Genomic DNA, 23,810 nt, shown 5'->3' with positions numbered 1-23,810 from the left:
ATTTACAATATTCAAGTAACTAGACATCCATAGACATTAACAAAAGGATGAAGACAGCAGCCACAATCAGTATCTCTGAATCATACATAAATTACAGCACCATACGAAAACGTGACCTTGTTCCTAGGTATAACATACAAGTCTATCCAACATCATACTTCAAATAACAAAATAAAATCCATCAGTTCACAATATGGAAGATCCAAACACGAGAAAATCTTCCAAGCTGCTCATCTGGCTTATTATGACAATTAGCATGTACCATATCTACGACATACTAGTACTCTACATGTCGCAACCACAAGCCAGCTTGCAACCCTTCTAACAAGCTGGGAACCACCCTCTCAAGCAAGAAATGCGGCCTCAGAATTAAAATCAATTCAATGACCTCATCAAGATTGAGTCAATGATTTCAAGAAAAAGCTAAAAACAACAGTGGAATTGACAACATGATTTCTTTCTCACAAATCATTCTTGTGAAGAGCCACATCTGTCATTCCTGCAAGTGCTTCTAAATCATCTCAGAAGTCTGATGCATACTGTTAAAAAGAAACCTCCATTCAGAACAAAATTGTGCCCAGCTCCTTACAAATTTAAACCACCAATAATTTCCGCATAATAATAGATTATATCATTCAGAATGGATGCTGGAACTAAAATGCATGAAAATTTAGATTATATTATTCAATTTCAATTTAACATCCAATTGATTCCTTAACTCCTTATCCAGTTAGCATTTTATTTAAACAAACTAGAGCTAAAAAAGGTAAAGAACCAGCAATCTTACCCCAACCAATCATCTGTAGCTGTGTCCCGTAAATCACAGTACCACATCAAAGTGTAGGTTGAAACAATTCATCATCAATATGAAAGCTATGCGGTACTGGGAACAGTTGTTGCAAGCAGAAGGGTCCACCCAAAAGCCAGATTGAAAATATATAAGAAATACTGAGACTTCATAATCCATATGGATAGGTAATAACCACTACATGCTTTACAATGAACTCAAACTAGGTGCTCCAGCATCAATCATTTGAAGTATAGTTGGAAGTAACAACTCTTTCCTCCGACAAAAATATTCACAAAATCATATTTACAGGTAATCCAGCTGTCCTGTAGGTGAGCTAGTAATACATAAGCACACTGGAACAATTGAAAGTCTCACAAACCCACCATAAATCCATGGAGATCTTCATGACTCCCTATACTTCGTTAGATCGAACGTTAATGTTCTTGAGCAGCTGCAAATAGCAGTCACATGTCCAGGAAAAAAAAATTCAATAAAAGCTACGTGATTGGCGAAAGCACAGGAAATACACTTGAAGATTACCTTCTTTCCGAGTCCCTATATACTCCAACCAATGCCTCAGCTTTGTCATAGAAGCTGTCCTTCAGTGATATCACAATGCTCTGAAACCCACATCCTCCGTCAGCATCTTGGTTGCCCCTAGCTCCATCACATGATTTTGACCTAATGAATCCAGCTACCTTGGCAACATTCAAGTTATCCAAGGCTGCATCAACCTCATCCAGTATAAAGAATGGAGATGGCCTATAACTGAAACAATTGTTCAAGAAACAAAGAGTGATTTAACTGCAATAATATGTTTGCTTACCTTTTAGATATAATGCCCTTTACAAGAAAAATAAGCACTCAATTTAGTTCAAAGAAATCGATATACAAACATTAATATGGTTTAAGAGTCCTCTGAGCAAATCAAAAATGACTCAAGAAAATTGACATACTGCATTGATAACTTTAAAAGGGCATCCTGACAGCCTCTGAGTTGATTGACGTATCACTCGGTGATAAGAAAGGAGTTTGCGAAATATTTTAAATACAGCTGTGTAAGGCCTACCCTATGAGCTAACAAAATTAAGAAGAAAATGAATTGACAGCATAAAATAAATTTTATAGAAGATACTGAAAAAAGAAAAAAGTACGTTCTGTTCAACCTAAAACAATGTTACTATGACACATGAAACCAGGAGATCAGCTGCCCGGAAGAATCCACAGAAAACATGAAAAAAAAAAATCTAACATAAGAGGCATTTATATCTTAGAGATGCATGTGTAAATAAAAATTTATGTTTATAATGAACCATCAGTTAGAGAAGACTGCCCTTAATTTTATAAAAAATATAAAACCTTTGCTCAATGTCATGTTAGAATATTAGAATTGTCAAAAAGCATATAATAAGTTTATTATTGGATGATTTGAGACGTATTATTTTCACATACTAAAACCCACAAGTTTAGAAGATCAAAATAGAAATTGCTTTAGATATATTATTTAAGCAGGAGGCAATGTTTGCTAATATACATGGAACAACAATTGATAATTGGGCGGCAAGCATGACAGGTGAACGTGCGAGCCAGCAGAAGCAGAACTTTCAGAACAAGCACTGGACATGGCATGGGGAGGGGGGAGAAGAGAGTAATGTCAGGGCATGGCCCACTATAGTTGTACTTGTCATTTGGCAAAAAATTCCAGCGAATAAATCAAAGAAAGCTAAACCACAACCTAGCCTAAGAAAATATACCTGTGAATGGAGAAAAGCAATGCAAGTGCTGCAACAGTCTTCTCCCCACCGGATAACTGCTCCATATCTCTGAAGCGCTTTGTAGGGGGCATGGCTGTGTATTTGATGCCATGTAAGAAAGGTTCGTCCTCATTTTCTAAGTTGAGGTATGCTGTTCCTCCAAGTGGGTGTGTATGACTCTTTGTTAATTGTTTGTAAATTTTGTCAATACTTTTAGATATATGATCAAATGCCTCCATAAACAGCTCATACCTGTACCATTGGGGAAAACTTCAGTTCACAGTAATATATGGCTATCAAATTCAGAAACACCATTAAATGATTTAGCATGTATATTACCAACAAAATTCAACCTTGTAGTCAAATGCAATGTCACTTACTAATCATTGAGAAGTGCAAGGCATTAATCTGAAATTACTTTCACACTAAATTTTAAATGTTATGATAAATAATATTTAAATTGGAAAACCAAAAGTTGAACTAAATATTTTAGTTCTTAAACAATACAATTATGAAGAATCTTAAGTAATTGATATAACATATGTGAATAAGAGTGCTACTGTTTTAAATGAACCTTTATGATGAATTTGAGCATGAACCGTTGTTTTGGTTCTCTCCCTCCCAATCAGACTGTAATGAGCATAAAGCAATTACTTCAGAGCTTCGTGTGCATATACAATTTTTTTCTTATTTAACTTTTCAATTATTTATCTCATAGTGGCTAAACTTTTTTTCAAAAACAAAATTTTATTTTATTGCTGAAAATTGTTTTTAGTACAATATTTTTTATGTAATCTTTTAATATTCATTGGTAGATCTACAATAATAATATCATGGAAGAGTTTTGCATTAAGTTACTTTCATCCAGCTCAAGCAAAACTAAAATGAGCAAACTTGCTGGATGCATAGCTTATGAAAAAAAAAATCCCCCATCAAAGTAACTTTTCTCAGAGCAAACATATAGATGCTCCCGTTGTTTTAACAAATCCTTATAAGGTCATCTGCTAACATGTGTAAATATACGTGTACCTACATGACTAAATTTTCAAAGAGAGAAACTGACAAAGAAACATTATCAAAAGTCATAAAGAATTTGGTTTATATGAAGATGCTATAAGTATGCTATATAGCTACATGTCATACCTCCTCTGCTTAATGGAATTATATCTATCAGATATCTCTTTCTCTTCTTTCCTGGCTGCTTCAAATTTTTCAATCACCTCCTTTTCTTTCCCTTGTAGAGCTTCATACTGATCTAGTGCTTTCAGGTTGGGTGCTGTTTGTTCAATTTCAGCCATTAAAGTATCCATTTTTTGTTTGAAATCTAACTCAAGCTTTTGTCGCTCAGAAGGTCTCATATCCTGCAAATACATTCTGCTTAACTGACTGTAGTCAAAAACTGGTCTAGTCACAGATGATCCAGTTTCCATTGGGTCATCAACTGTAGGGAGCTTTAGCTGCTCCAATTCACATTTCTCCACTACCTCTTGCTTACGTGATCTTAGCTGCTCAAGTTGCGTCTCCTGTTACCAAAACAGATTCTTGATTATAACAACAATTTAAAATTAATTTATCACAAATTTGTCGCATTATAATAATAATCTCATGATGCCTTAACTTTATATCCTGACCAGAAAGAAAAAGGTCCAGATCTTTACACGAAAACCTAGAAATGATACCAGGAACAATGGGTACAACATAAACCAGGCGCATCACGCTACCATAATGATAAAAGTATGCTAACTTGGTAGGAGTTAACCTTCGAATTTATCTGGCGCTTCAGTTTTCCTATACCTCCTGTAACACTTGCACTCTGCTTCTTTAGTTCTTCAATGACCTTTTCACACTCATCCGACTTGGATTTCCACTCTACAAAGGAAAAGTGTTTGTTAAATGAACAAAAGATAAACAAAAGGGAACCTGCTTGATTCCGATGATCAGTTGGCACATTAGAAAAAGATCTCAGGAAACAATGCTGGAAATGTCATGAGTAAGACTGATATTTAAACTAAAGTACTATGTGCTCAAAAAGATAGAACCAGAAAAGAATCAAAGCATCATTCATGTTTGAATTATAAGACTTGCCACAAGCTACTGCATAGAATTCACAAATAATGTCTAACAAATGATATATGACCTCACAGATCAACAAGAACCGTATGACAAAGAAGCACACAGGCACATTTCTAATGTCATATAGAGGTTGCTTGGCTGTCCAACAGTGCACACCAAAGTGTTACTTAAAAAACATGTAAATAAAAGGATGAGAATCACAAATTAAGTATCAGCATTCGTGCAGTAGCATCTGCACCATAGTACTTATGAACAAGTTGTAGCAGTTGAAGCAGTCAGCTAGTTTGCCCCGATTTGCCTATCTACAAATCAGAGAGAACTACTTGATGAGAAACAGTAGCAAGCCCTAAATTGTAACATGAGCATAGATGCATCAACTACTGAAATTCAAGATGAGGCCCATTGGTGTGTGTTAGCCAGTAATTGCGGGCGCAATGTCTTCTACAAGATTGAATTGAGAAGCCTAAAAAGGCAAACCCTACTTTACATAAACCAACTCTCATAGAGAAATCTGATGCATCTTACTCAGAAACAAGAAGAAAAGCAAGAAGGATGAGAAATACATGTCCTATGGACAGAGAGAAATATGTGGTGCTAATACAGAAAAACATTGAAGAGATAGGAAGAGAGAGAATGATGACAATACGAGTCCTTAAAATCTCCACTTTAATGACCAAAAGATAAAGATGCCCTCAAAAACAAGAGGGGATTTGTTTACACTTTAAGGAAGCAATCTTGCTAGAGATGATAATAATCTGTCTGCCATCATAATCTTCTTCATCTCCCTTTACTCATACATCTCCGTGTACATCTAATTTTGAAATGGCAGTTACCTGATTGGCATAAGGAATTTCGGCAGCAACAATAGTTTTAAATGCTGATTGCCAATTTTAAACTCTGTATGAATTAATGCAAAAAAAAAAAGCCTTCAGAAACTAGATTTCAAAGTTACACCATATAACAGAAGATTGCTTGAAGTTCATTATAACTTGCAAAAAAGAAGTACAAAGAGGACAGGCAGCTTCAATAACCACTATTGCAGAATAAGTATCATCTTCAGAGAATATGAATTTCTTAAGATGGAATTGTTGCAGAAACGCAAGTATTACAAATCCAGAAGTTGATATAAAATGAGACGTAAGGTTTAACAGTACCATCAACTTCAGCTTTCAGTTCTTCCATCTGATTTGCAATTTTCTCGGCCTCCAGCTTGGCATCAGACTCCTTTCTCTGTACATCTTTCAAGTCTTTATCTAAATAATCAAGAGAGGATACCAGCTTTGCAATTGGTGTCTTCATGTCCCGCTTTTGCTCATACTCCAGCCTGAAACACAAGTAGCACTGAATCTTCTAACTCCAACAAAAGTTAGTTTTTAGGAAATGCTTCTTATATCTGCAATCAACTAGGGATATAGAAAATCAATATTATATTTTTGAATATAACAATTTCACCAAATGGTCAAAAGATCTAATCTAAACCTAATAACTGCAAGTATTCAGAATATTTCTGTTGACAAATTGACCACAGAACTGTACCACCAGATGTATCTCTTTGAAACATGGATCTACTGGCCACAAGTTTAAAAATAGCCAGTTCAGTAAAAAGATAGAAACATCCCTGTTTATTTGCCAATAGATGTAAAAACTGAAACAAAAACACAAGAACAACTAGATTTTAAAGGCTATTGGATCTGAAACAAGGATAGAAAAATTGCTAGTTCTGACCATTGGAAAGATTAGGTGATCATACACACTAGCATTTTCCTAGTTCCAAGCCTTGTTTGTGTGTTTTAACCTAGAAACTGTATTAAAACATAGAAAATAATTGCATAAAGCAAAAATACACATATTGCACTGTTACAGGAAGGCATGCCTCCAAGAACCCACATGATTCTGATTTGACAGGATATAACAGCTTTTTTAAAATGTGGTGCATACTACAGCATATGCGCCCGCATATGCATATGCAGTCCCGTTATTGCACCACATTGCCTATATGCACTATTGTATATTCTCATACCACATATGGACCAAAAAGATGGTCAACTTAGCACGGCACAGCTAAACTTCACTTGCTTGGTATCATATTGCTGCATATGTGAGCCCACTTAGCATTCTGGAGCTACATATACAGCCCACTCTTATGTCGGCTCATGTAGGTGAAGTGCGTTCGAGCGGATGGCTAGGTTTGACATGGATTTTAGGTCAGCCTGATTCTGGTCTTAATAGTGCTAAAATGTTGATTATGCTGTAATTATTGCTATCGAGTGTTAGATACTGAATTATAAGCATTTGTATTGCTATTATTCATCCATAAGAATTACTCATTGTTATTGTTTTGGTTGTACGTAATATATTATATTTATTTTTAAATAGTTAAAAATGTAACTGTATAAGCACCCACATATGCAGCCTGCATATGCACTATATGGTCCCTTGACCACCAGCATACCGCAATCACTTTTTAAAACACTGACAGATACTCTGAATTGGATTTTGCTGTGCTTTACATATATTGACACTGCTAAAGTGAAGATAGTGAAAGGATACCCTGTGAATAAAACTATCCTAAACAACTAAACTTGTTTCATATTTCGTGACAACTAATCCATAGACCTCTAGCTCATTATGTACTCTGATATGTTTGTATATTATCCTATCAAAAAATGGTTGATAAAACCTGAACGGATTGTGCATTTAAGATCTACATGTTATAAATTAAGCATTATGACAGGAAGGTACATTAGTCAGAATAAATAGATAATAGGTGACTTATCAATTAAGTTGGATAATTTTAATATTAAACTTGATAATAATTCTAGTTTAAAAGCCCACCAAGCTTATCATTGTAATCTACCATATGGCTTTGGACCAACCAAGATTTCTCCATGATTTGTCAAAGCAAGAAAAAAGCCTTCGCAGCTGACCTTCCAGCACAAAGTCATATTACTGTCGAGAGACTGTCATCTTCTTGATCTATCACCTACTCTCATGACATGTTAGAATATGTTGCAAGTTTTTTACACCGCAAATTCTGGCCATACTAAGGAAATATTATCCCTAACAACTTTAAAGGGATATGAGTGTTCTTTGCATATTTATCATATAGGCTTACAAATTAAATATCTGTGGCAGCTTTGCAATGTATGGTAGAATGCCTTAACAAGATGAATCCAAAGCACAACAAACATTTGGATCAGACAATGTTATCAGTGCCAGAGAATGTAGTACCTGGAGGGATAGGGGAAGGGAGAGCAGGGGGTTCTACAACTGCGAGCCTCTCTTGTTTCTGTTCCTCTGTATGTCTTATATGATAAGTTTATTATGCTACTTGATACATAAGTGCAGATTGAGTAAGCAAATAAGGGTTAAGTTTACAAAGTGTATTCCACAAACATCACTCCAAGTATAATCCTCCAAATGTTCAATACATAATCAAAAGTTCCAGCTTGATTCTCCTCTTGGTCAGACTAACTTTTTGCATTGCTAGCATTTATCTATTTTTAGCCCACCCACTTTCAGAAAGCCCATCTCCATAAGATCCACACTAAGATGCACATTACCATCATCCTATGCTCATGAAAAGAAGCAAAGCTAAATTTACTTAAGTTTGCAAAGTAGAATTAGACAAATTCAACAAATATCCAGATATTTTCTACAAACATATATGGAAAATTGAAGCCCCATTTTATGATTTGTTTTGTAGATCTAATTACTCCAATCCATCTTGTATTCATAATCATCCTCTTTGCATATCACATCTTCATCTTGTTTGAGAACAAACATATTCTTGTAGCAATATTGCCACATAGGAAAGGTATGAAAAAATTACACTATCTAATAGCATTTCAGGTATATATTTACTGAATGAGCTATCCATGATGAATACAAGCTGTTGCTGTCGCTTTTCTATACAGTAAGTAGATAGCACAGAGCCACAGTAAGACCCAACCAGCTCGACTGGATTGAACTGCCTAAACTGTGATCTGGAAGCCTACAACAACCCAGGTTGACCCAATATTTGACCCATGCAGGTCAGTTATTAAATTGAAAGAAAAAATGAAAACAATTTAGTCAAGGAGCTCTGTTTGACCGGGTCTTAAGCTTCCATCCAACCAACTTTACACAGTGGCCTTTACTCTTTAGGGCTAGCCCTAGATCTCTACTCCAAATCCTCTCCCATCCCAAGCCGCAGCAAACACCAGCCAGTCATCACCGACGTCTGAGATCGCCTTTCCCCTGTTGTTGCCAGCTGTGGAAAAGGAAGGGTGGTTGCTTGGAACTTAAAGGACATCGGCTCCTCCTCGGATTCTTCTTCCCCTCTTCTTCTTCTTTCTTAGTATTTTAAGTTACTCCCTACCTGCATCCTTCTATGCTACAGAGAATAGAACAGCAATAGGCAGGGTCCTTTAACATCCCCTCCAAAGCAAAGCCACCACTATAAAAATGGTAAGAATGAAGGTATGATATGATTATTAGGTACTAATTTGTATAGTTTTGTACTAATTTTTTTATTACAGAAGATGTGGGAATTGATAATACCTCATTTTGATGGCATAAATATGACATGTAAGGGGATTATTATTATAATATCTTATATTGTAACATATTTTTATATTTTTACATTTTTAAGCATTTTTATTTTTTTAGTATTTACTAAATTAATTTATTTAATGTATTCATTTATCTGGGTTAATGGATCACCCATGGTCGACACATGGTTGAACCACTAGTGCACAAGACCACAACCCAGAAACCAAAACGGTTGATGTTCAGGCTGGCTTTTAGAACATTGGATAGCACACTGATAATCCTCATACTTGTTACAAGCATACTATCAATCAGAACTCATTGATGTGCCTCCACTATATAATGCATTTGTCTGAGTGGAATACATCACCTAAGGGGTTTGATAACCAAACACACAGAGTTTTCTCAGTATAAGTAGCAGACTTATAAAAGGTAAACGTATACTGATATACAAGCAAAATGGATTAATAACATAATAAAAAAAATCAGTACAGCAAAAGATACCATCTATAACTTGAAGAAATGAGGACAGTTAAATACATACTGATATTTCAGTTTTGACATCTGGTTGCTCAAGCTTAGCTTTCTCTCATACATTTCCTGAGCAGCCTTGAGCTGACTTTCTTCATACTCACGTATGTTTTTCACTCCAACAGACTCACTGAAATCCTTGTAAATTCGGTCAACAATCTCATTTATTCTCTTCTCAAGCTTTCGACTGTCTTCAGTTCTTTTAGCAACAAGACTTTTTAACTACACAGACAGATAGCCAGCCATTAAAAAAATGAAAAGGTGTATGCCTACTATCAAATGGAGAGCCAAAACATTCATGTTGGCAACCACCTTCTGAAGCTCAGGCTTTAGACGACTAATCTCCTCTTTTATATTTCTCCCTTCTCCTTTTAGTTTTAAGAGCTTTTCCTGGATATTTTTCTGCACATAGACTCATTCAGGTAAACCCAATATCCTGAATTCAAGAATTTACAAGTAGATGACTGCAACAAACGTACTTAAAGGCAAATATTTGCATAAAAACCATAAAATGTAACTACAAGATCCAGCTTTCTGGCAAATTAACAAACGGAGACAAAACTCCAGAACATCAATGGTGTTTTTGTTCAGAAAATCAGTATTAAGATGACTTATAGCATTTAAGAAAACCTTATAACAGAATATCTTCCATAAATAGCGCTTGAACTCTTGCATTACAAGTAAAAATGGGCTTCATAACATGCTTACCAGAACATGGTAAGTCAAAGGTCATAAATGATTTTATCAGGAGAAACCAAGATCTCTCTAGCTTTAGAAACAATCACCTGCAGATGGGATGCTCCCCTCATAATTATAAGATTTCCAGCATCAATACTCACCCATCTATGCTAATATTAGCAGGATAGTAGGGATGATAGAAAGAACATAGGCATAAAATCAAAATGAACCCCCATCCCCAGGAGAAACCATAGTGCTCCATCATTATGACACCAGTACACAACCATCCATGTTGAAAGAAACAAAGGCCCTAAAAAGGATGATAAGCAAGGACAATAGCCAGATGATCATCTTGACCTCAACCTGCATTAGCTTGTAGAAGCTGACATGCCACTTCCAAATACCAATCACAGATTTAAATTGAAGTTTTCAAACTTTAAACTCAGTATTTCATATGAAACAAAAACAAACCGGAAACCCATTCACCAAGGGGTTAACCTGAACAAGTCGCTTATTACAGATCTTAAATCAAAAAAAAAAAACCTATCCAAGTGCAGTATTTAATTTGAATAAAGGCATCAGAACTAGAATAGTGCAGAAGACTAAAGAAGATTGAAAAATTGAGGTTGTCAAATATGATCAGATAAAATTTTCTATCATGGAGTAAAATGGCCTGGGATAGGAAATGATGGTGACATGAACAGTGCAGTCCAACCATATTTGATAAAATAAAAGTTCTTGTTCTTGTTTTGTTCATAAAGAATGCTACCTTGAAAAATTAAGTCAGAGACTGGTTGTACTCTACTAAATGCTGAGAAGAAAGTATTACAACTGTCTTAGACAAATGCACATTCATTTACACGCGCGTGCATGCATACATTTACACGTGCACGCATGCATGCATGCACAGAGAGAGAGACAGAGAGAGAGAACACAAAATGGAAATTTTGATTATTAAAAAATCAAATAGGTGAAACAGCTATACGGATAATTTCTTGTCAAAAATAGGAATCTGAACATAGTAAGTACAACATGTTATGAGAGCAAAAAGTTAGATCATAAGCCTCCATTAATTTTTCTGTAAATAAAGAATCATGCAAGAGCAACACAAAATCATAAAAACTAAACTTGAAAAGGAACCAAGTTACTCCTCCCTACTTAGCATGTTAACTGAGAGTTGTCATTCTAGCTACCTCCTCAATATTCGAATATTGAATTTTCCTTTCAAGCCAACTGATCCTTTCTGATGCTTCTGACTCTTTTATCTGTAACTCTCTAACTGATCCAAGCGCTTCCAATTCAGATTCCCATTGATCTTTTTTCTTTTTAAGAGCTGTAAATACCAATTAACACTCAATAAGAAAAGATAAAACGGCAAACATGCTAAAAATAATAGGAGGATAACACATAATACAAACCCTCAATGGTACTATCATCCCATTTGTTTGACCTGGCTTCCATTCCACCACTTATTCCACCCGTCATTGTACCAGACTTTGTCAGGAGAATCCCATCAACAGTAACCACTGAATACACAAAGATCGTATCCATCAATAATAAGATTTTCAAGCAACGTACATATGGACTACATTAAAAAAAAAAAATTAATAAAGCATATTGCTGAGCATTTACCTTTGTACCTCTCGCCACTCCAGCTAAGAATCTTAGCTTCTTCAAGACCATCACAGACAAGGGTATTCCCAACAGCATACAAGATAGCCTTCTCCAAGGATCGATCGAATGTGAAATTGTTAAGCAGACAAAGCATACAAAACACTGTGACTCTTTCAATATACAAAGTAACATATTTTCAGATGAGATAGAAGTTGAAAATTTTAGAGTAGTTAAGCTTCACAAACACTTCAGTAAATGTATATGCCTCGGCATACATTCATTTCCCCAACATACACAAACTGTACCATGCTGTTCAACATCATACATCCATAGTAAAACATGTGTATTTTGGCAATTGACAGTTCTACTGACTCCCTATGCCACAACCATGCATAGAATCATCAAGCACAATTGCTCATATTACCAATTTCAGACCACCTGAATACCATATGATGAGATAAATGAGAAAATCAGTGCAAAAATACAATACAAATCAGTCTGCATGCAGACTAATATTCTTCTTACTTATATGACTATGGTTGGGTTTGTGAATAACCTGGAAAAACCCCAGGAGGAGAACCTAAAAAGCACCTTTTTAGGCACTTATTTCTCTTCAACAGCCAAACAGTTCTGTCAATTAAAGAGAAATAAGTACCTCAAGTTATTGCATCTTTGAATATCTGGGATAAACTTGCGCATGGCATTGAAAAGCTTAACATAACAGATTAACATGCCAGAGCTTTTTATTACTTGAAAAACAAGTAACAGGAACAAAAACTGAGGGCCCAATTGAGCTTCATGACCATTAAAATATTTTTTCAAAAAAAAAAAAGCAGAGAGACAAGTGAAGGGATAGATAAGAGAGATGGAAAGATAATGTGAAGTGGTGCTTTCGAAACGGTATGTGGTCTCAGAATTCTTAAGAGGAAACAAATTGACATGCAACATATAAAGTAGTTCAAGATGTTCAGCAATGAAAAAAAAACAAAAATATGAGCATGGTTGGATAAGAATGTTAAGATGGAGGCTTGGTAAAGGCAGGTAGAGGAGCACAGCTAGTTTTGAAGTGATAAAAAATCAATTGGGATGTTATGCACACCACAGCCAAGAGAAGAGGCATCATTAAGGAAAGTTCTCATTTATATGTTTAAGATTCCAAACCAAGGTCCGCAGTACCAGAACCGGCACTCGTGCCGATAGGCCGACAATACATATAGTACTGTGCTTTCCCATCCCAGCGCATACCGAAAAAGAAAAACTAGAGGGCGAGAGGGAGGGAGGGAGAGGAAGAGAGGGGGGCTCAGAAGCCCTCCTCTTTTCCTCCAGTTATCCACAAGCACTGCTAGGCAGAGCCCTATTTTGAACGAAATAGAGGCTCGGACGGGGGAACGAAGAGATGCCGGAGAGAGAAAGAGAGAGAGAGAGAGAGAGAGAGAGAGAGAGAGAAGGCTCGGAAACCCTCCTCTCCTCCAGTCATCCGCAGGGGGTCGCTGGGCGGAGCCTTTATTTAGAATGAAATAAGGGATCAATCCCATTCTTTTTATATATTTTTTTGCTTTTTTAAGTGAAGTTGACATAGGGTGTGCCGACTTCACTTAAAGAAACGAAAAAAAAAAGAATGGGTTCAAGCCCTTGTTTCGTTTGAAGCAGGGTTCCACCCAACGGAGCTTGCGGACGACCGAACGAGGGCTTCCAAGCCTCTCTCTCTCTCCTGCCCTCCCTCTCTCTCTCTCCCTCCTGCACTTCCTCTCTCTCTTTTTTCTTCTCTTTCCTTCTTCCTCTCCCCCTTCATAGCCCGTTTCTCATTTTGCTTACTGAAACCATCCTGATCCGCCGCCGGTACAGCTCGGTACGCCCCGAATCGAGAGGTTCGGGATGGTTCTACCATCCTTGTTCTAGACGGAGGAGACAAGGCCTACTGTTGTACAGGTGGAACTAGTAAAAAAGAATTTGGAAACATCACAACATGATTAGCGAATGAGGATTCCAAAGCCGAATCCAAAAAGTCAGAACAAGGCTTGAGAGTCGTGTTTCCCATTACAGGCACGAAAAGCACATACAGAACTTTCTTCTACTAGTGCCCATGCATATAAGCATATTATAAATATTCAAGCTTCAATAATAACAGAAAAGATAGTTACATTATAGAGATTCTTTACATAGATTAAAAATTAAAATGACATATGCAAGCATGATCTTTTTCAAAAGAAAGACATATACAAACATGACACCACCTCACATGAATATAATTTCCAACTTACCTGTATCATTAACCAAATATCAATATGTTCCATCAAAAAAAGTCAATATGAAAACAGAAATATATGCACATGTAGTCTTTTTTTTTTATCTTTCGCAAAACTTGAATGGATTCCAATTTGTAGGATATTGAATCACATCAAACACCAACTGTGCAGTTCCACCTAAAGTACGCAACTTCTCAATTATCGGCTTCACACGAACCGACTGTAAAGGGATGAATGTCTGAGGGGGAAGACGTTGTTCCTTCAAATACTAAAACCAAACAACATAAACATTAAGAAAATGGACAGTAATTTGCATGTGATATATGATATATATATATATAAGAACTATAAGAAAGGACATTATTGCATGCTAAAATAAGTTCCTCAGGTGATTATACAGCAAACTTTGCAAGACAAATAGATGCTCACCAAGAGTACCAAAAAAAAAATTATACAAAATAAAGATCACAATAGTAGGTGAGAAATATCAACAATATTATAGAGAAACTGGAATAGGGGCAGTCTCCATATTGCTCATAAATTAGTCAGAAAGCTGTAATTTGATAATTTGAAAATATAAGCAATATCAGCAAGTAATTCAGCAGAATGTCAAATACTTTCAACTTAAAGGAGCAAAAAGGAACTGAAATTTAGCTACTTAATTCACCAAATAACCCCATATAGTAAATAAATCTGGTCTAAAATTGCTTGTACGTAAAGCATTGTAGGAATAACCGGTACATTTGTAAGAGAACATGCCACGGAGAAGAATAGCATATTTTAATGAAGTCAGCCTATAACATTACCTACAGACACGGTAAATAGGTCATAAATCTCTTCCATATATTCAAGAACCATGAAAAATATTGATCAAATTAAAATTCAGCAAAACCTTGAGATATGTTCCAAGGGGAGCACATAAAAGCATTTATCAAGTCAATAAGGCCATTAAAGGATCTATAATTCATGATCAATGGTCCAATACCGTAACATTGTCATCCATATCAAGTTGAGAGTAGAAGAAACATGAAGAGGACACAAAAAATTTAGGACACAGCAATGTCAAATATGCAATGCAAATAGAATTATATCATGTTAGTTTATAAAGGACTATGCTTTGGCGCAACAGTAAGGTTGCTCCATTGTGACATCGGTGTCATGGGTTTGAAACATAGAAGCAGCCTCTCTGCACGTAGGGGTAAGGCTGCGAATATCTAACCCTCCCCAAAAACCATAATGGCTGCAGCCTTGCGCACTGGGATGCCGTTTCATAAAGGACTCTCACATGTTAAAGCAGAATAAGTCAGTTGTACAATTCCTGTTAGGCAAACCATAAAAAAAACTGCAAGCAAAAAATAGGATCAAACTAACAAGTAACAGGTGCAGAACCAGATGAGTAAATTAACATGAAATCAGCTGTCTTAAGACAAGCAAAAGTATATCACTGTAGACCAGGTTAAAAGTAATGAGCAGAAAAAATACCTCGATGCATTCTTTTCCTGTGTTCTCATCTTCTACCACTATTGCATCCATAAATTTACCCATAGCAACAGTAACAGCAAGGTTATACTTCTTTTGTGATGGCCTGCAGAGTTCGGTCATACGACCATGAACTCCTGGAAAGAGTCGTTTGAGACTTTGAATTGTTTCAGAAAGCCGGGCATCTCGCTCACTTTCATGCTTATCAGCTTTCAGCTCACGTAATTGTAGATCTATTTCATCAACCTTTTGCTTTAAATTCTGGTATTTTGTCCTGAGAATTAAAAAAAAAGGTATTGACCAAATAGCATAAACAATACACTGACAGAGACTAAACTTGGAAGTACAGAAAGATAAGCAGGAGCAAACAAAGACCTGCATAACATTGGTATATAAATGGAAATAACTTGGCATAAAGTTTGTTCTAACCCAGAAGTTTGGCGCTTTTTTGAAATCTCGTTCAGTTCCTTCTTGACCCGTACAAGCTCATCCTTATATTTTGCAATTGTATCTTGATTCTTCTTCAATCTTGTTTGCATTTGGTCCTCCTGTGACGATAGCTCCTGCTCACGATTAGTCAACTGTTGAAGATTTTCTTCCAAATTCTTTTGAGCTTCTACATCAGCATGTAGTTGCCTATCAAGAACCTCTTTCTCATCTCTCAGTTTTGCAGTTTTCATTCCAGCATCTTCCTTACTGCAGTATCAAATATAAATATGTTTCAGGCAAATTTATGAATTAAAAATCTTTAGGTTGCTGTTAGCAAGACAGAAAAAGGACAGCACATGCTGGTCATTATATCATCTCTTACCAGCAACAAATAATGCAATATAACTACAAACTAATCTGCAGATGCATATTTTCTTGATAAACAAGTGACAGCCTTAAATAATTGGAAATTGTGGCTTTTTAGCTCCCCTGTCTTATATGTCATAATGATATTTGGCTTTTTAGTTTCTCCATCTTATATAGATATAAGCAAGGCTTACAATCTCGATACTAGATACCGAATAGGTACATCACCGGTTCAGCATGGTATGGTTGGTACAATATGGTTCGCACCCCATGTCGAGACAGCTTCCGATCCTTTTTCTCGGTTTTTTTATCATGGGACGCCTGAAACCAGTCGGTACGGTATCGTACACACCCCAGTTTCAAACGGTATGGGGTGGTTCCACTCAGTTTAAACTGGTACGGCCCGGTTAACTCATATACCCAACTGAACCTAGGTATAATACGATACCTTAGCGGTACAGTACAGTAGGGGCCATACGGGTTAGTACAGAAGGCCTTGGCTACATATGCTACCTCATAACAAGTTTATATACAATAACATTTTCCTCGCACTCTTAGTGCCATTTTTTAGCATAACATAAAAAAATATGAAAGTACAAACTGAAATTCAATGAGATAACTCAAGAACAAAGAAACACCCTCCCTCGGAGAAATCCCAAAGGGGGAAAAAAACTCCTCTCACGAGTCCCTTCAGTGCAAACTAAATAAATAAGTAAAATAGAACTAACAAAACCCTCGTAGCAAAGCAATCTTTCTTCCTATCACAAAACACAAATTTGTCTGTTTGTATTTGATTTGTGCAATATCATTTACAAGTAGCATGTATCTGCCAATAGGATCCAACAGTACACATGGCATCAGTCTGCATTGCCGTGGACCAGCATGATTCTGCCTCAGTCCATCAATAATCACATGATGCTGTTTGCAGGATGCTATGTATGGCTCACATATTATACAATTTGTGCATCCAGGCTTCCACTAGCCACAGCTTCATATCTCTAAGTAGTTGTGTTGTTCCTGTAATTTGTATAAGAAAACCCTAAAGCTTCTAATTTTTGTTTCTAATCTACCTTATTAATAAAATGTCATTTCCCATTAGCCTATATGTTAAAACTTCTTCAGAAAAGGTAAACCAAAATCTTAACTTTAAATATCAACGATCAGCAGTGATACATATATGATGTAAGATGCAATTAACGTTTGAAATTCAGAAAAAGTCTCTTCCAAAATAACATAGATGCAAGAAAATGGTATATTAGATATTTGGATCTCCAAAAGTGCCATTTACCTATCACAGCATGTCAAACATTGGCATGAAAGAAAGCAAATGAAGACGCCTGCACTAAATAATAAAACAATTGCTCAAAAATTTCAGTAATTTTTGCAGCTATCATATCACCACATAAGAACTTCAAGGGTTGTGTCTTCTTCTGTTTCTTTCCAGGCTCCTCAGTTTATAAGTCACATTACAGTTGCTGATTAAACAAGAAAAATTATTATTTGGTAATGAATGATAATTTGGTTAAATGTATGTGAGCTTCTACTGTGCTATGAAAGCAAAACAATTGCTCAAAAATTTCAATAATTTTTGCAGCTATCGCATCACCACCTAATAACCTCGAGGGTTGTGGCTTCCTCTGTTTCTTTGCAGGTTCCTTAGTTTATAAGTCACATTACAGTTGCTGATTAGACACAAGAAAAATTATTATTTGGTAATGAATAATAATTTGATTAAATGTGTGTAAGTTTCTACTGTGCTATTAAAGCAAAACAAAATATTTAAAAAAAACAATAACAAGATATTGATTACTTTATGTAATGATATGAGAAAAATTAAAAACTTTAAAGACAACTTACATTCTATGATATTCCATGAGCTCGTTGTCAGCTAACTGAAGTTTTTCAACACCATCCTGGCCACGCTCATTTAGCTCACGAATAGCTTCAGTGACATCATGTAAATCCTTTTGTAGCCTTTGTATTTCTTTTGCATGCTTTCTTTGATCCTCTTTCTTTTTCTCCAGCTCTTTCTTGCTACTTTTTATTTTAGAATTAATGCGAGAGATTTCTTCTTTAAGTTTAAGCAGCTCTGGTTGCTGAAAAAAGAGGAATACTTTTTCATAAAAACTATAATTTGTACATAGGTGTATCATACCAGTAAAGTAAAAAATATAAAAATTCACTTTTACATCATGCAGCAGATAGAAGCTTGCATTGTTACTCTAGCATACTCTTTTGAAATAGATGCAGCACCTTGATATTACAATGCATAAATTATGATTATACAACAAATAATGTACTTTTAGATGTGCTATAATAAGAGCAAACCAACTAAAATTTAAAAAAAAATAGAGAAAGACAGGAAAAGTACCTGTCCTGGATGCAATCAAGGATTTAAGTGTTAGCACTTGGCACATCATGCATGAACCAGTATGTACCGTGCCAATGGTCCAAACTGGCAAGCGAAACAGCTGTGTACCCAGTTGTATGCCAACACATTCATTCACATGCATGCCTTCCATGAAAATATATGCCAAGCACTGGCATGGCATGGAATATGTTATGCCAGTACCCAACCAACACAGAACTGGCACATGATACCTCACCCCTTGGAGGTAATAATCTCTAGAGAGCATAAGGGGAAATTAATAAAAAATACATGAATTCTTCATAGCAAGGTTCCTACAGAATCTCAACAGCATTAGAAAGTCAAACTTCGCATTGTATGTAGAGACTCAGACTATGTTCTGCAAATATGCATTGAATAAAAGACAAAACATGATTAATGAATAATAGTTAATTCTGCCAAAAAGGGAAAAAAAAGAAAAGGAAGAGAGAAGTGACCACCTGAACCTACAAAAACAGAAATAAAAGTTTCCTGCTTTTATAATGTTCTCTTTTAGGAGTCGTGTTAGTTTCAACTTGTTTAAAGAAAAAAATATCTTATGTTGCTCTACTTATCAAAACATGTTGGTTTTATAAGTAAATAAAATTGCTTGTTTTCACAATAAGTAAATAAAAACAACCAGATCTTTGAACCATATAGCATGTATTGAATGGCATGCATGCTTCATTATTTATCAATCGATATCCAAAGGCATGCAGCAATATTGTTAAACAAAGAAATGAACAATATTTTTATTGATAAGGCTAATGATGAACTGTTGGGTGATTTGTCATCAAATTTCAAAGGAAATAGAAAAAAGGCAGTACAAGTGTCAAAAATGAAAGGCAGTTGAATTGAGCTTGTCGCGATGGGTAGCCCTTTCTAGCTGTCCCCACCATTCCATGTCCCCATGAATGAAAACCACTGCATAGTCTCATTTCACCCTTCGACGATGATACACTTCTGATCATGTGAGAAGGCATTCTCAATATGGAAACATAGACAAACATACATAGTAATACAACCTAAAAGAGATGTGTACAATGTAATAAATCTTGAAAGCATGGAATAAAGGAAATAGTTCGAGAACGAGAAAGAACAATAAAGAAAGAAGATAAAAGAAAACTTGACAAGAAACCTGACCAAATTAACTCAAAGATTGCTTACCTTCTTATCAAGCTCAAGCTTCTTCTTTGCAATCTTCTTTTCACATAGCATCATCTCTTTCAAATATCCAGCTTGTTCCTTCTTTTTAATATTTTCTTCAAAGTCAAATTCCTCCTGTGCCTTGAGAACTTCCTCTAGACCTTTTTTATCTTCTTCAAGTTCACCATTTATCTTTTCCACATCCTTTTCGATGTTAAAAAGTTGCCACAGAAAGTATTCTTTCTTCAATGATTTCTGCAGATGTTTAGAACAAAAAGAAAATTATATGAATCATATGATCTCAATGTAACTAAAAACAAAAGTTTTCCACCATGAATTTGTTTTTGCTACATGCCATGCAACTGAGGATGTAGTCATCAATCCCTAATAATTGAAGCACTCAAAAAAAGTGCCATAGAGATGACATGTAAGAAATCAAGAAATGCAAGAGAGTAAGTGATTAAATTCAAGCTTAAAGAGATGCATACACACTTGTAGATATTAGCACTACCCCAAATCACAATATAAGCATCCATGTCAATAAGGGTCAATATCAGTAAGACAGTAACAAATGTGGTCATAACTTTATATATGAGTCCCTTCTGTTTTATTTATTTATTTTCTAGTTCATCTACATGCTAGCATAAAGAAACAGACTAGAAAGGGAGAAGTGAGTGTTGTTATAAGGTGATCTATGGGTTATGTGGCAACAAGATGTGAAGAGTAGTTTTATATAAAATTTTAGAATGCTAAATGGGCCAAAGTATTAGAGATAAGAAGGGTGCACGCATATGAGATGCTTACCAGAACAAAGGACATTGGAATGCAAGAGTCAGGCAGGATTAGAAAAAGCTAGCTTACAATTGCAATTGTCATGTATTGAAATGGTAGATAATTTAGTGTCAAGATGACCATGCTGCTAAGGCATACAAGGATGTTACACACATAAAGTAAATCTCCTTGGACAAGTTTTCTTCATAAGCAGGATACACATGGTTATCCATGAACTGATCATCTAAAACCATATGGAACTTGTACTTGTGTATCAAATATATACAGTTGATATGTAAAGCTAGTAGACTTATCTCACTTCCATAGGCATTGGGCTGTTACATCTGTCAACCTGTTGAAATATCATGCTATTTTGATTCTTTGTGACTAACAAAAAGGATAGGTAGCTACCATACCATATAGACATAACGCCATAGAGATATTATCAAGATCAATAATGATTAGAGGCATGTTCAACAGAAGTGTTAGCTTGTGATCATTATCTTGAAGGGACATACAATGTATTACAAAGGTCCTAGGTTTGTGCAATACATAACCAATTATTGTACCATTGTAGAACAAACAAACTAGCCAAAACATTCTTTGCAAACCTAACTAGACAACAACTAAAGCTGATAAAAGTAATCTAATATAAAAGGTTAAATGAATCCGAAAGCAGCAGTTTTGGCACTGGAATTAATAAACTTGTACATGACTAAGTTTGTAATCAATATGAACCTGCAGAATTATGCCAAGGTGCTAGCAGATATGGATAGCTACAATCATGATTCTTCAACGGACCCCATCAAATAGATCTTTCATGAAAATAACAAGTTGGAAGTTATAGAAAGCATGATGATGCACAGTAGTAACTTATACCAGTTGCTCTTGCAGGCGCAAATGTTTTTCAGCCTCTTCCTTTTGTGCCTTCTTTTGCTTTCTCTCCATGACTACTGTTCTCTTCTCCTGATAAACAAGTGCGGATTTTTCTTCCGCTCTCGCCTTTCGTTCCTCCAGATCCTCATAGTCTTTCTTAAGTTCATCTGATCCAGATATTTGCTCAAGAAGAGCTGTAAGTTCCTTGGGGTTTTTGGAGGCAATTGACTCTACATCACCCTAGTCCACAAATAAACAAGGTATAAGTAACAACAATGTTATATGATTTAAAATGTAAGATGAAAGAATGGGCCATGCTTATAGTTCCAGATCTTTTTTGATGCAGCCTCCTTGGACAATTTTGAGACATAAAGATTTCAAATGCATCAGATTTGCATTCCATGAGGCTGTGTAAATTCCCACAAGTAACAAGATAATGTGCAACTTATTGAGGAATGGAGAGATCAGGGAGAAAGATCGATCAATCTTTTAACTTTTTCTGCAATGCTTCTGGCATGAAACTGGCAAAATTGTTTCCTCTGATTAAATGAGAAGAAAACCAAAATTTCAAACATCGCAACAGTAACCTAGGTATCAAACGAAAAAGTTGCTTTGATGATTATACTAAGCAATCTTTTATTTCAAAAGCGTTTGCTTTTATTTTTCAGCATTCAGAACCCCTCTCCAATGGGCTTGTTAAATGAATCTACTAATCATGTTTTGTTCAGACTTTGCAATGAGTTTCTATTTTGATTTATAAAAAAATGAGCATAAAATTTAAAAAAAAAATGTAAGAAAAATTGCTCTGACGGTTTTTAGCACCTGCTCCAAATTCCTTGATGAGATGTGCTAACTCGGAGATGGCTAAAAAATGAAATTTAGTGATACTATAAAGATGAACGCAAGCAATGGATGAGAGATGTAAGATTAGTACCTGAAAAACAAGAAAATTCCGTGCCTTTACAAGAATGCCAAGAGACCTCAACTTGGCATTATACTCGTCCCACATCACAATCCTCCCGTCAATCCGATACTCGCTACCACCGGCACCCGTGATGGTTCTTGTGAACTGGATCTCGGAGCCATTCCCCATGTGGTACACGAGCCGGACAAACGCCCTCCTTCCCTTCTGCTCCTTCTCCCGGTCATCAAAGGCATAGATCAAATCCTTGAGCTGCGCCCCTCGAAGCTGGACTGACCGCACCCCAAGCACGAAGCTGATAGCGTCCATGAGATTGGACTTCCCCGCCCCATTAGGGCCAATAATCGCGGTGAAATCATGGAAAGGCCCAATCGTTTGGAATCCCTTGTACGATTTGAAGTTCTCGAGCTCCAGACGGTGAATCTTCCCCGGAGAGATCAGAGACGGCATGGTTCTTGGAACGTGAAAAGCTGGAGTTATAAAAAGATTTTCGCCTCTAGCGCTACCAAGGACATTAGGTTTACGGTTTTGAGAAGAAATCTAGGTTTCTTCATGGGTTTGGAGGTCGAAAACTAAGGTTCTTGCAGTTTCCATGGCACCTAGGGTTTTAAATAGATGAAGAGTCTAGGGTTTTTCCGTAGAGATTTTGGAGAAAGGTTTTTTTCTTTTTTTTTTGGGGGGGAGATGATACGGGGGAAGAGATGGCCCAAAACCTCGGGAAAGTGAGACGGGAGTGGAGGGAGGGAGGGAGGGAGGGTCGGAAGGAAGGGGTAATAGTGGTAGGTTTCGACGGGAATATTCGAGGCGTGGGAGATGAACGCACCGGCTGGGACACGGGTTAGGAGCGATAAACGACGGGAAAATTGACGCATGACAGCTTTTATGCGGGCGCCCAGTTACCCAATAAAATATTTGGTCCTCCGACAATGCCGAATTCAGGCCCCCGCGCTGCCGTATTTTTGACTGCCTGTTCCCGCCCAACTCCAGACCCGGCCGCATATAATATTTTAACGCGGGTTTGGGACTGAAGCTGAATCGGCAGGTGCCACCGCTGTGACACCGTGATTTTTTGACGCATTGCCATGCGGGCGCCAAACGGAACCAAAAAGAACTTGGGAATTGGGGGAAAGGCTCCGGGGTTTGTATTTTGAACGTACAAACACAAATTCTATGCGAGAACGGGTGCTGGACTAAAATCATGTGGAGCCGGTGGACTTCG

At 36.4% G+C, this 23,810-nt stretch overlaps 1 protein-coding gene across 1 annotated transcript; it reads right to left on the bottom strand.

Annotated features, from left to right (window-relative positions):
* Window positions 1–909: 909 nt before the first annotated feature.
* On the bottom strand, window positions 910–23,406 carry LOC103718274 (structural maintenance of chromosomes protein 1). Its single transcript, XM_008807016.4, has 18 exons — window positions 22,604–23,406; window positions 21,673–21,909; window positions 20,044–20,277; window positions 18,348–18,586; window positions 16,125–16,391; window positions 15,699–15,969; window positions 14,360–14,484; window positions 11,989–12,098; window positions 11,775–11,882; window positions 11,550–11,689; window positions 9,991–10,080; window positions 9,692–9,900; window positions 5,772–5,941; window positions 4,304–4,413; window positions 3,688–4,067; window positions 2,545–2,796; window positions 1,331–1,558; window positions 910–1,241 (listed from the first exon to the last, which is right to left on the bottom strand). The coding sequence occupies exons 1-18, from the start codon at window positions 23,039–23,041 to the stop codon at window positions 1,193–1,195; spliced, it is 3,657 nt and encodes a 1,218-aa protein (XP_008805238.1). The 5' UTR covers window positions 23,042–23,406; the 3' UTR covers window positions 910–1,192.
* Window positions 23,407–23,810: the final 404 nt, after the last annotated feature.

The sequence above is a fragment of the Phoenix dactylifera genome, chromosome 17, assembly GCF_009389715.1.
Source record: "Phoenix dactylifera cultivar Barhee BC4 chromosome 17, palm_55x_up_171113_PBpolish2nd_filt_p, whole genome shotgun sequence".
Lineage (NCBI taxonomy): Eukaryota > Viridiplantae > Streptophyta > Magnoliopsida > Arecales > Arecaceae > Phoenix > Phoenix dactylifera.
This window is presented reverse-complemented; position numbering and strand designations above follow the sequence as displayed.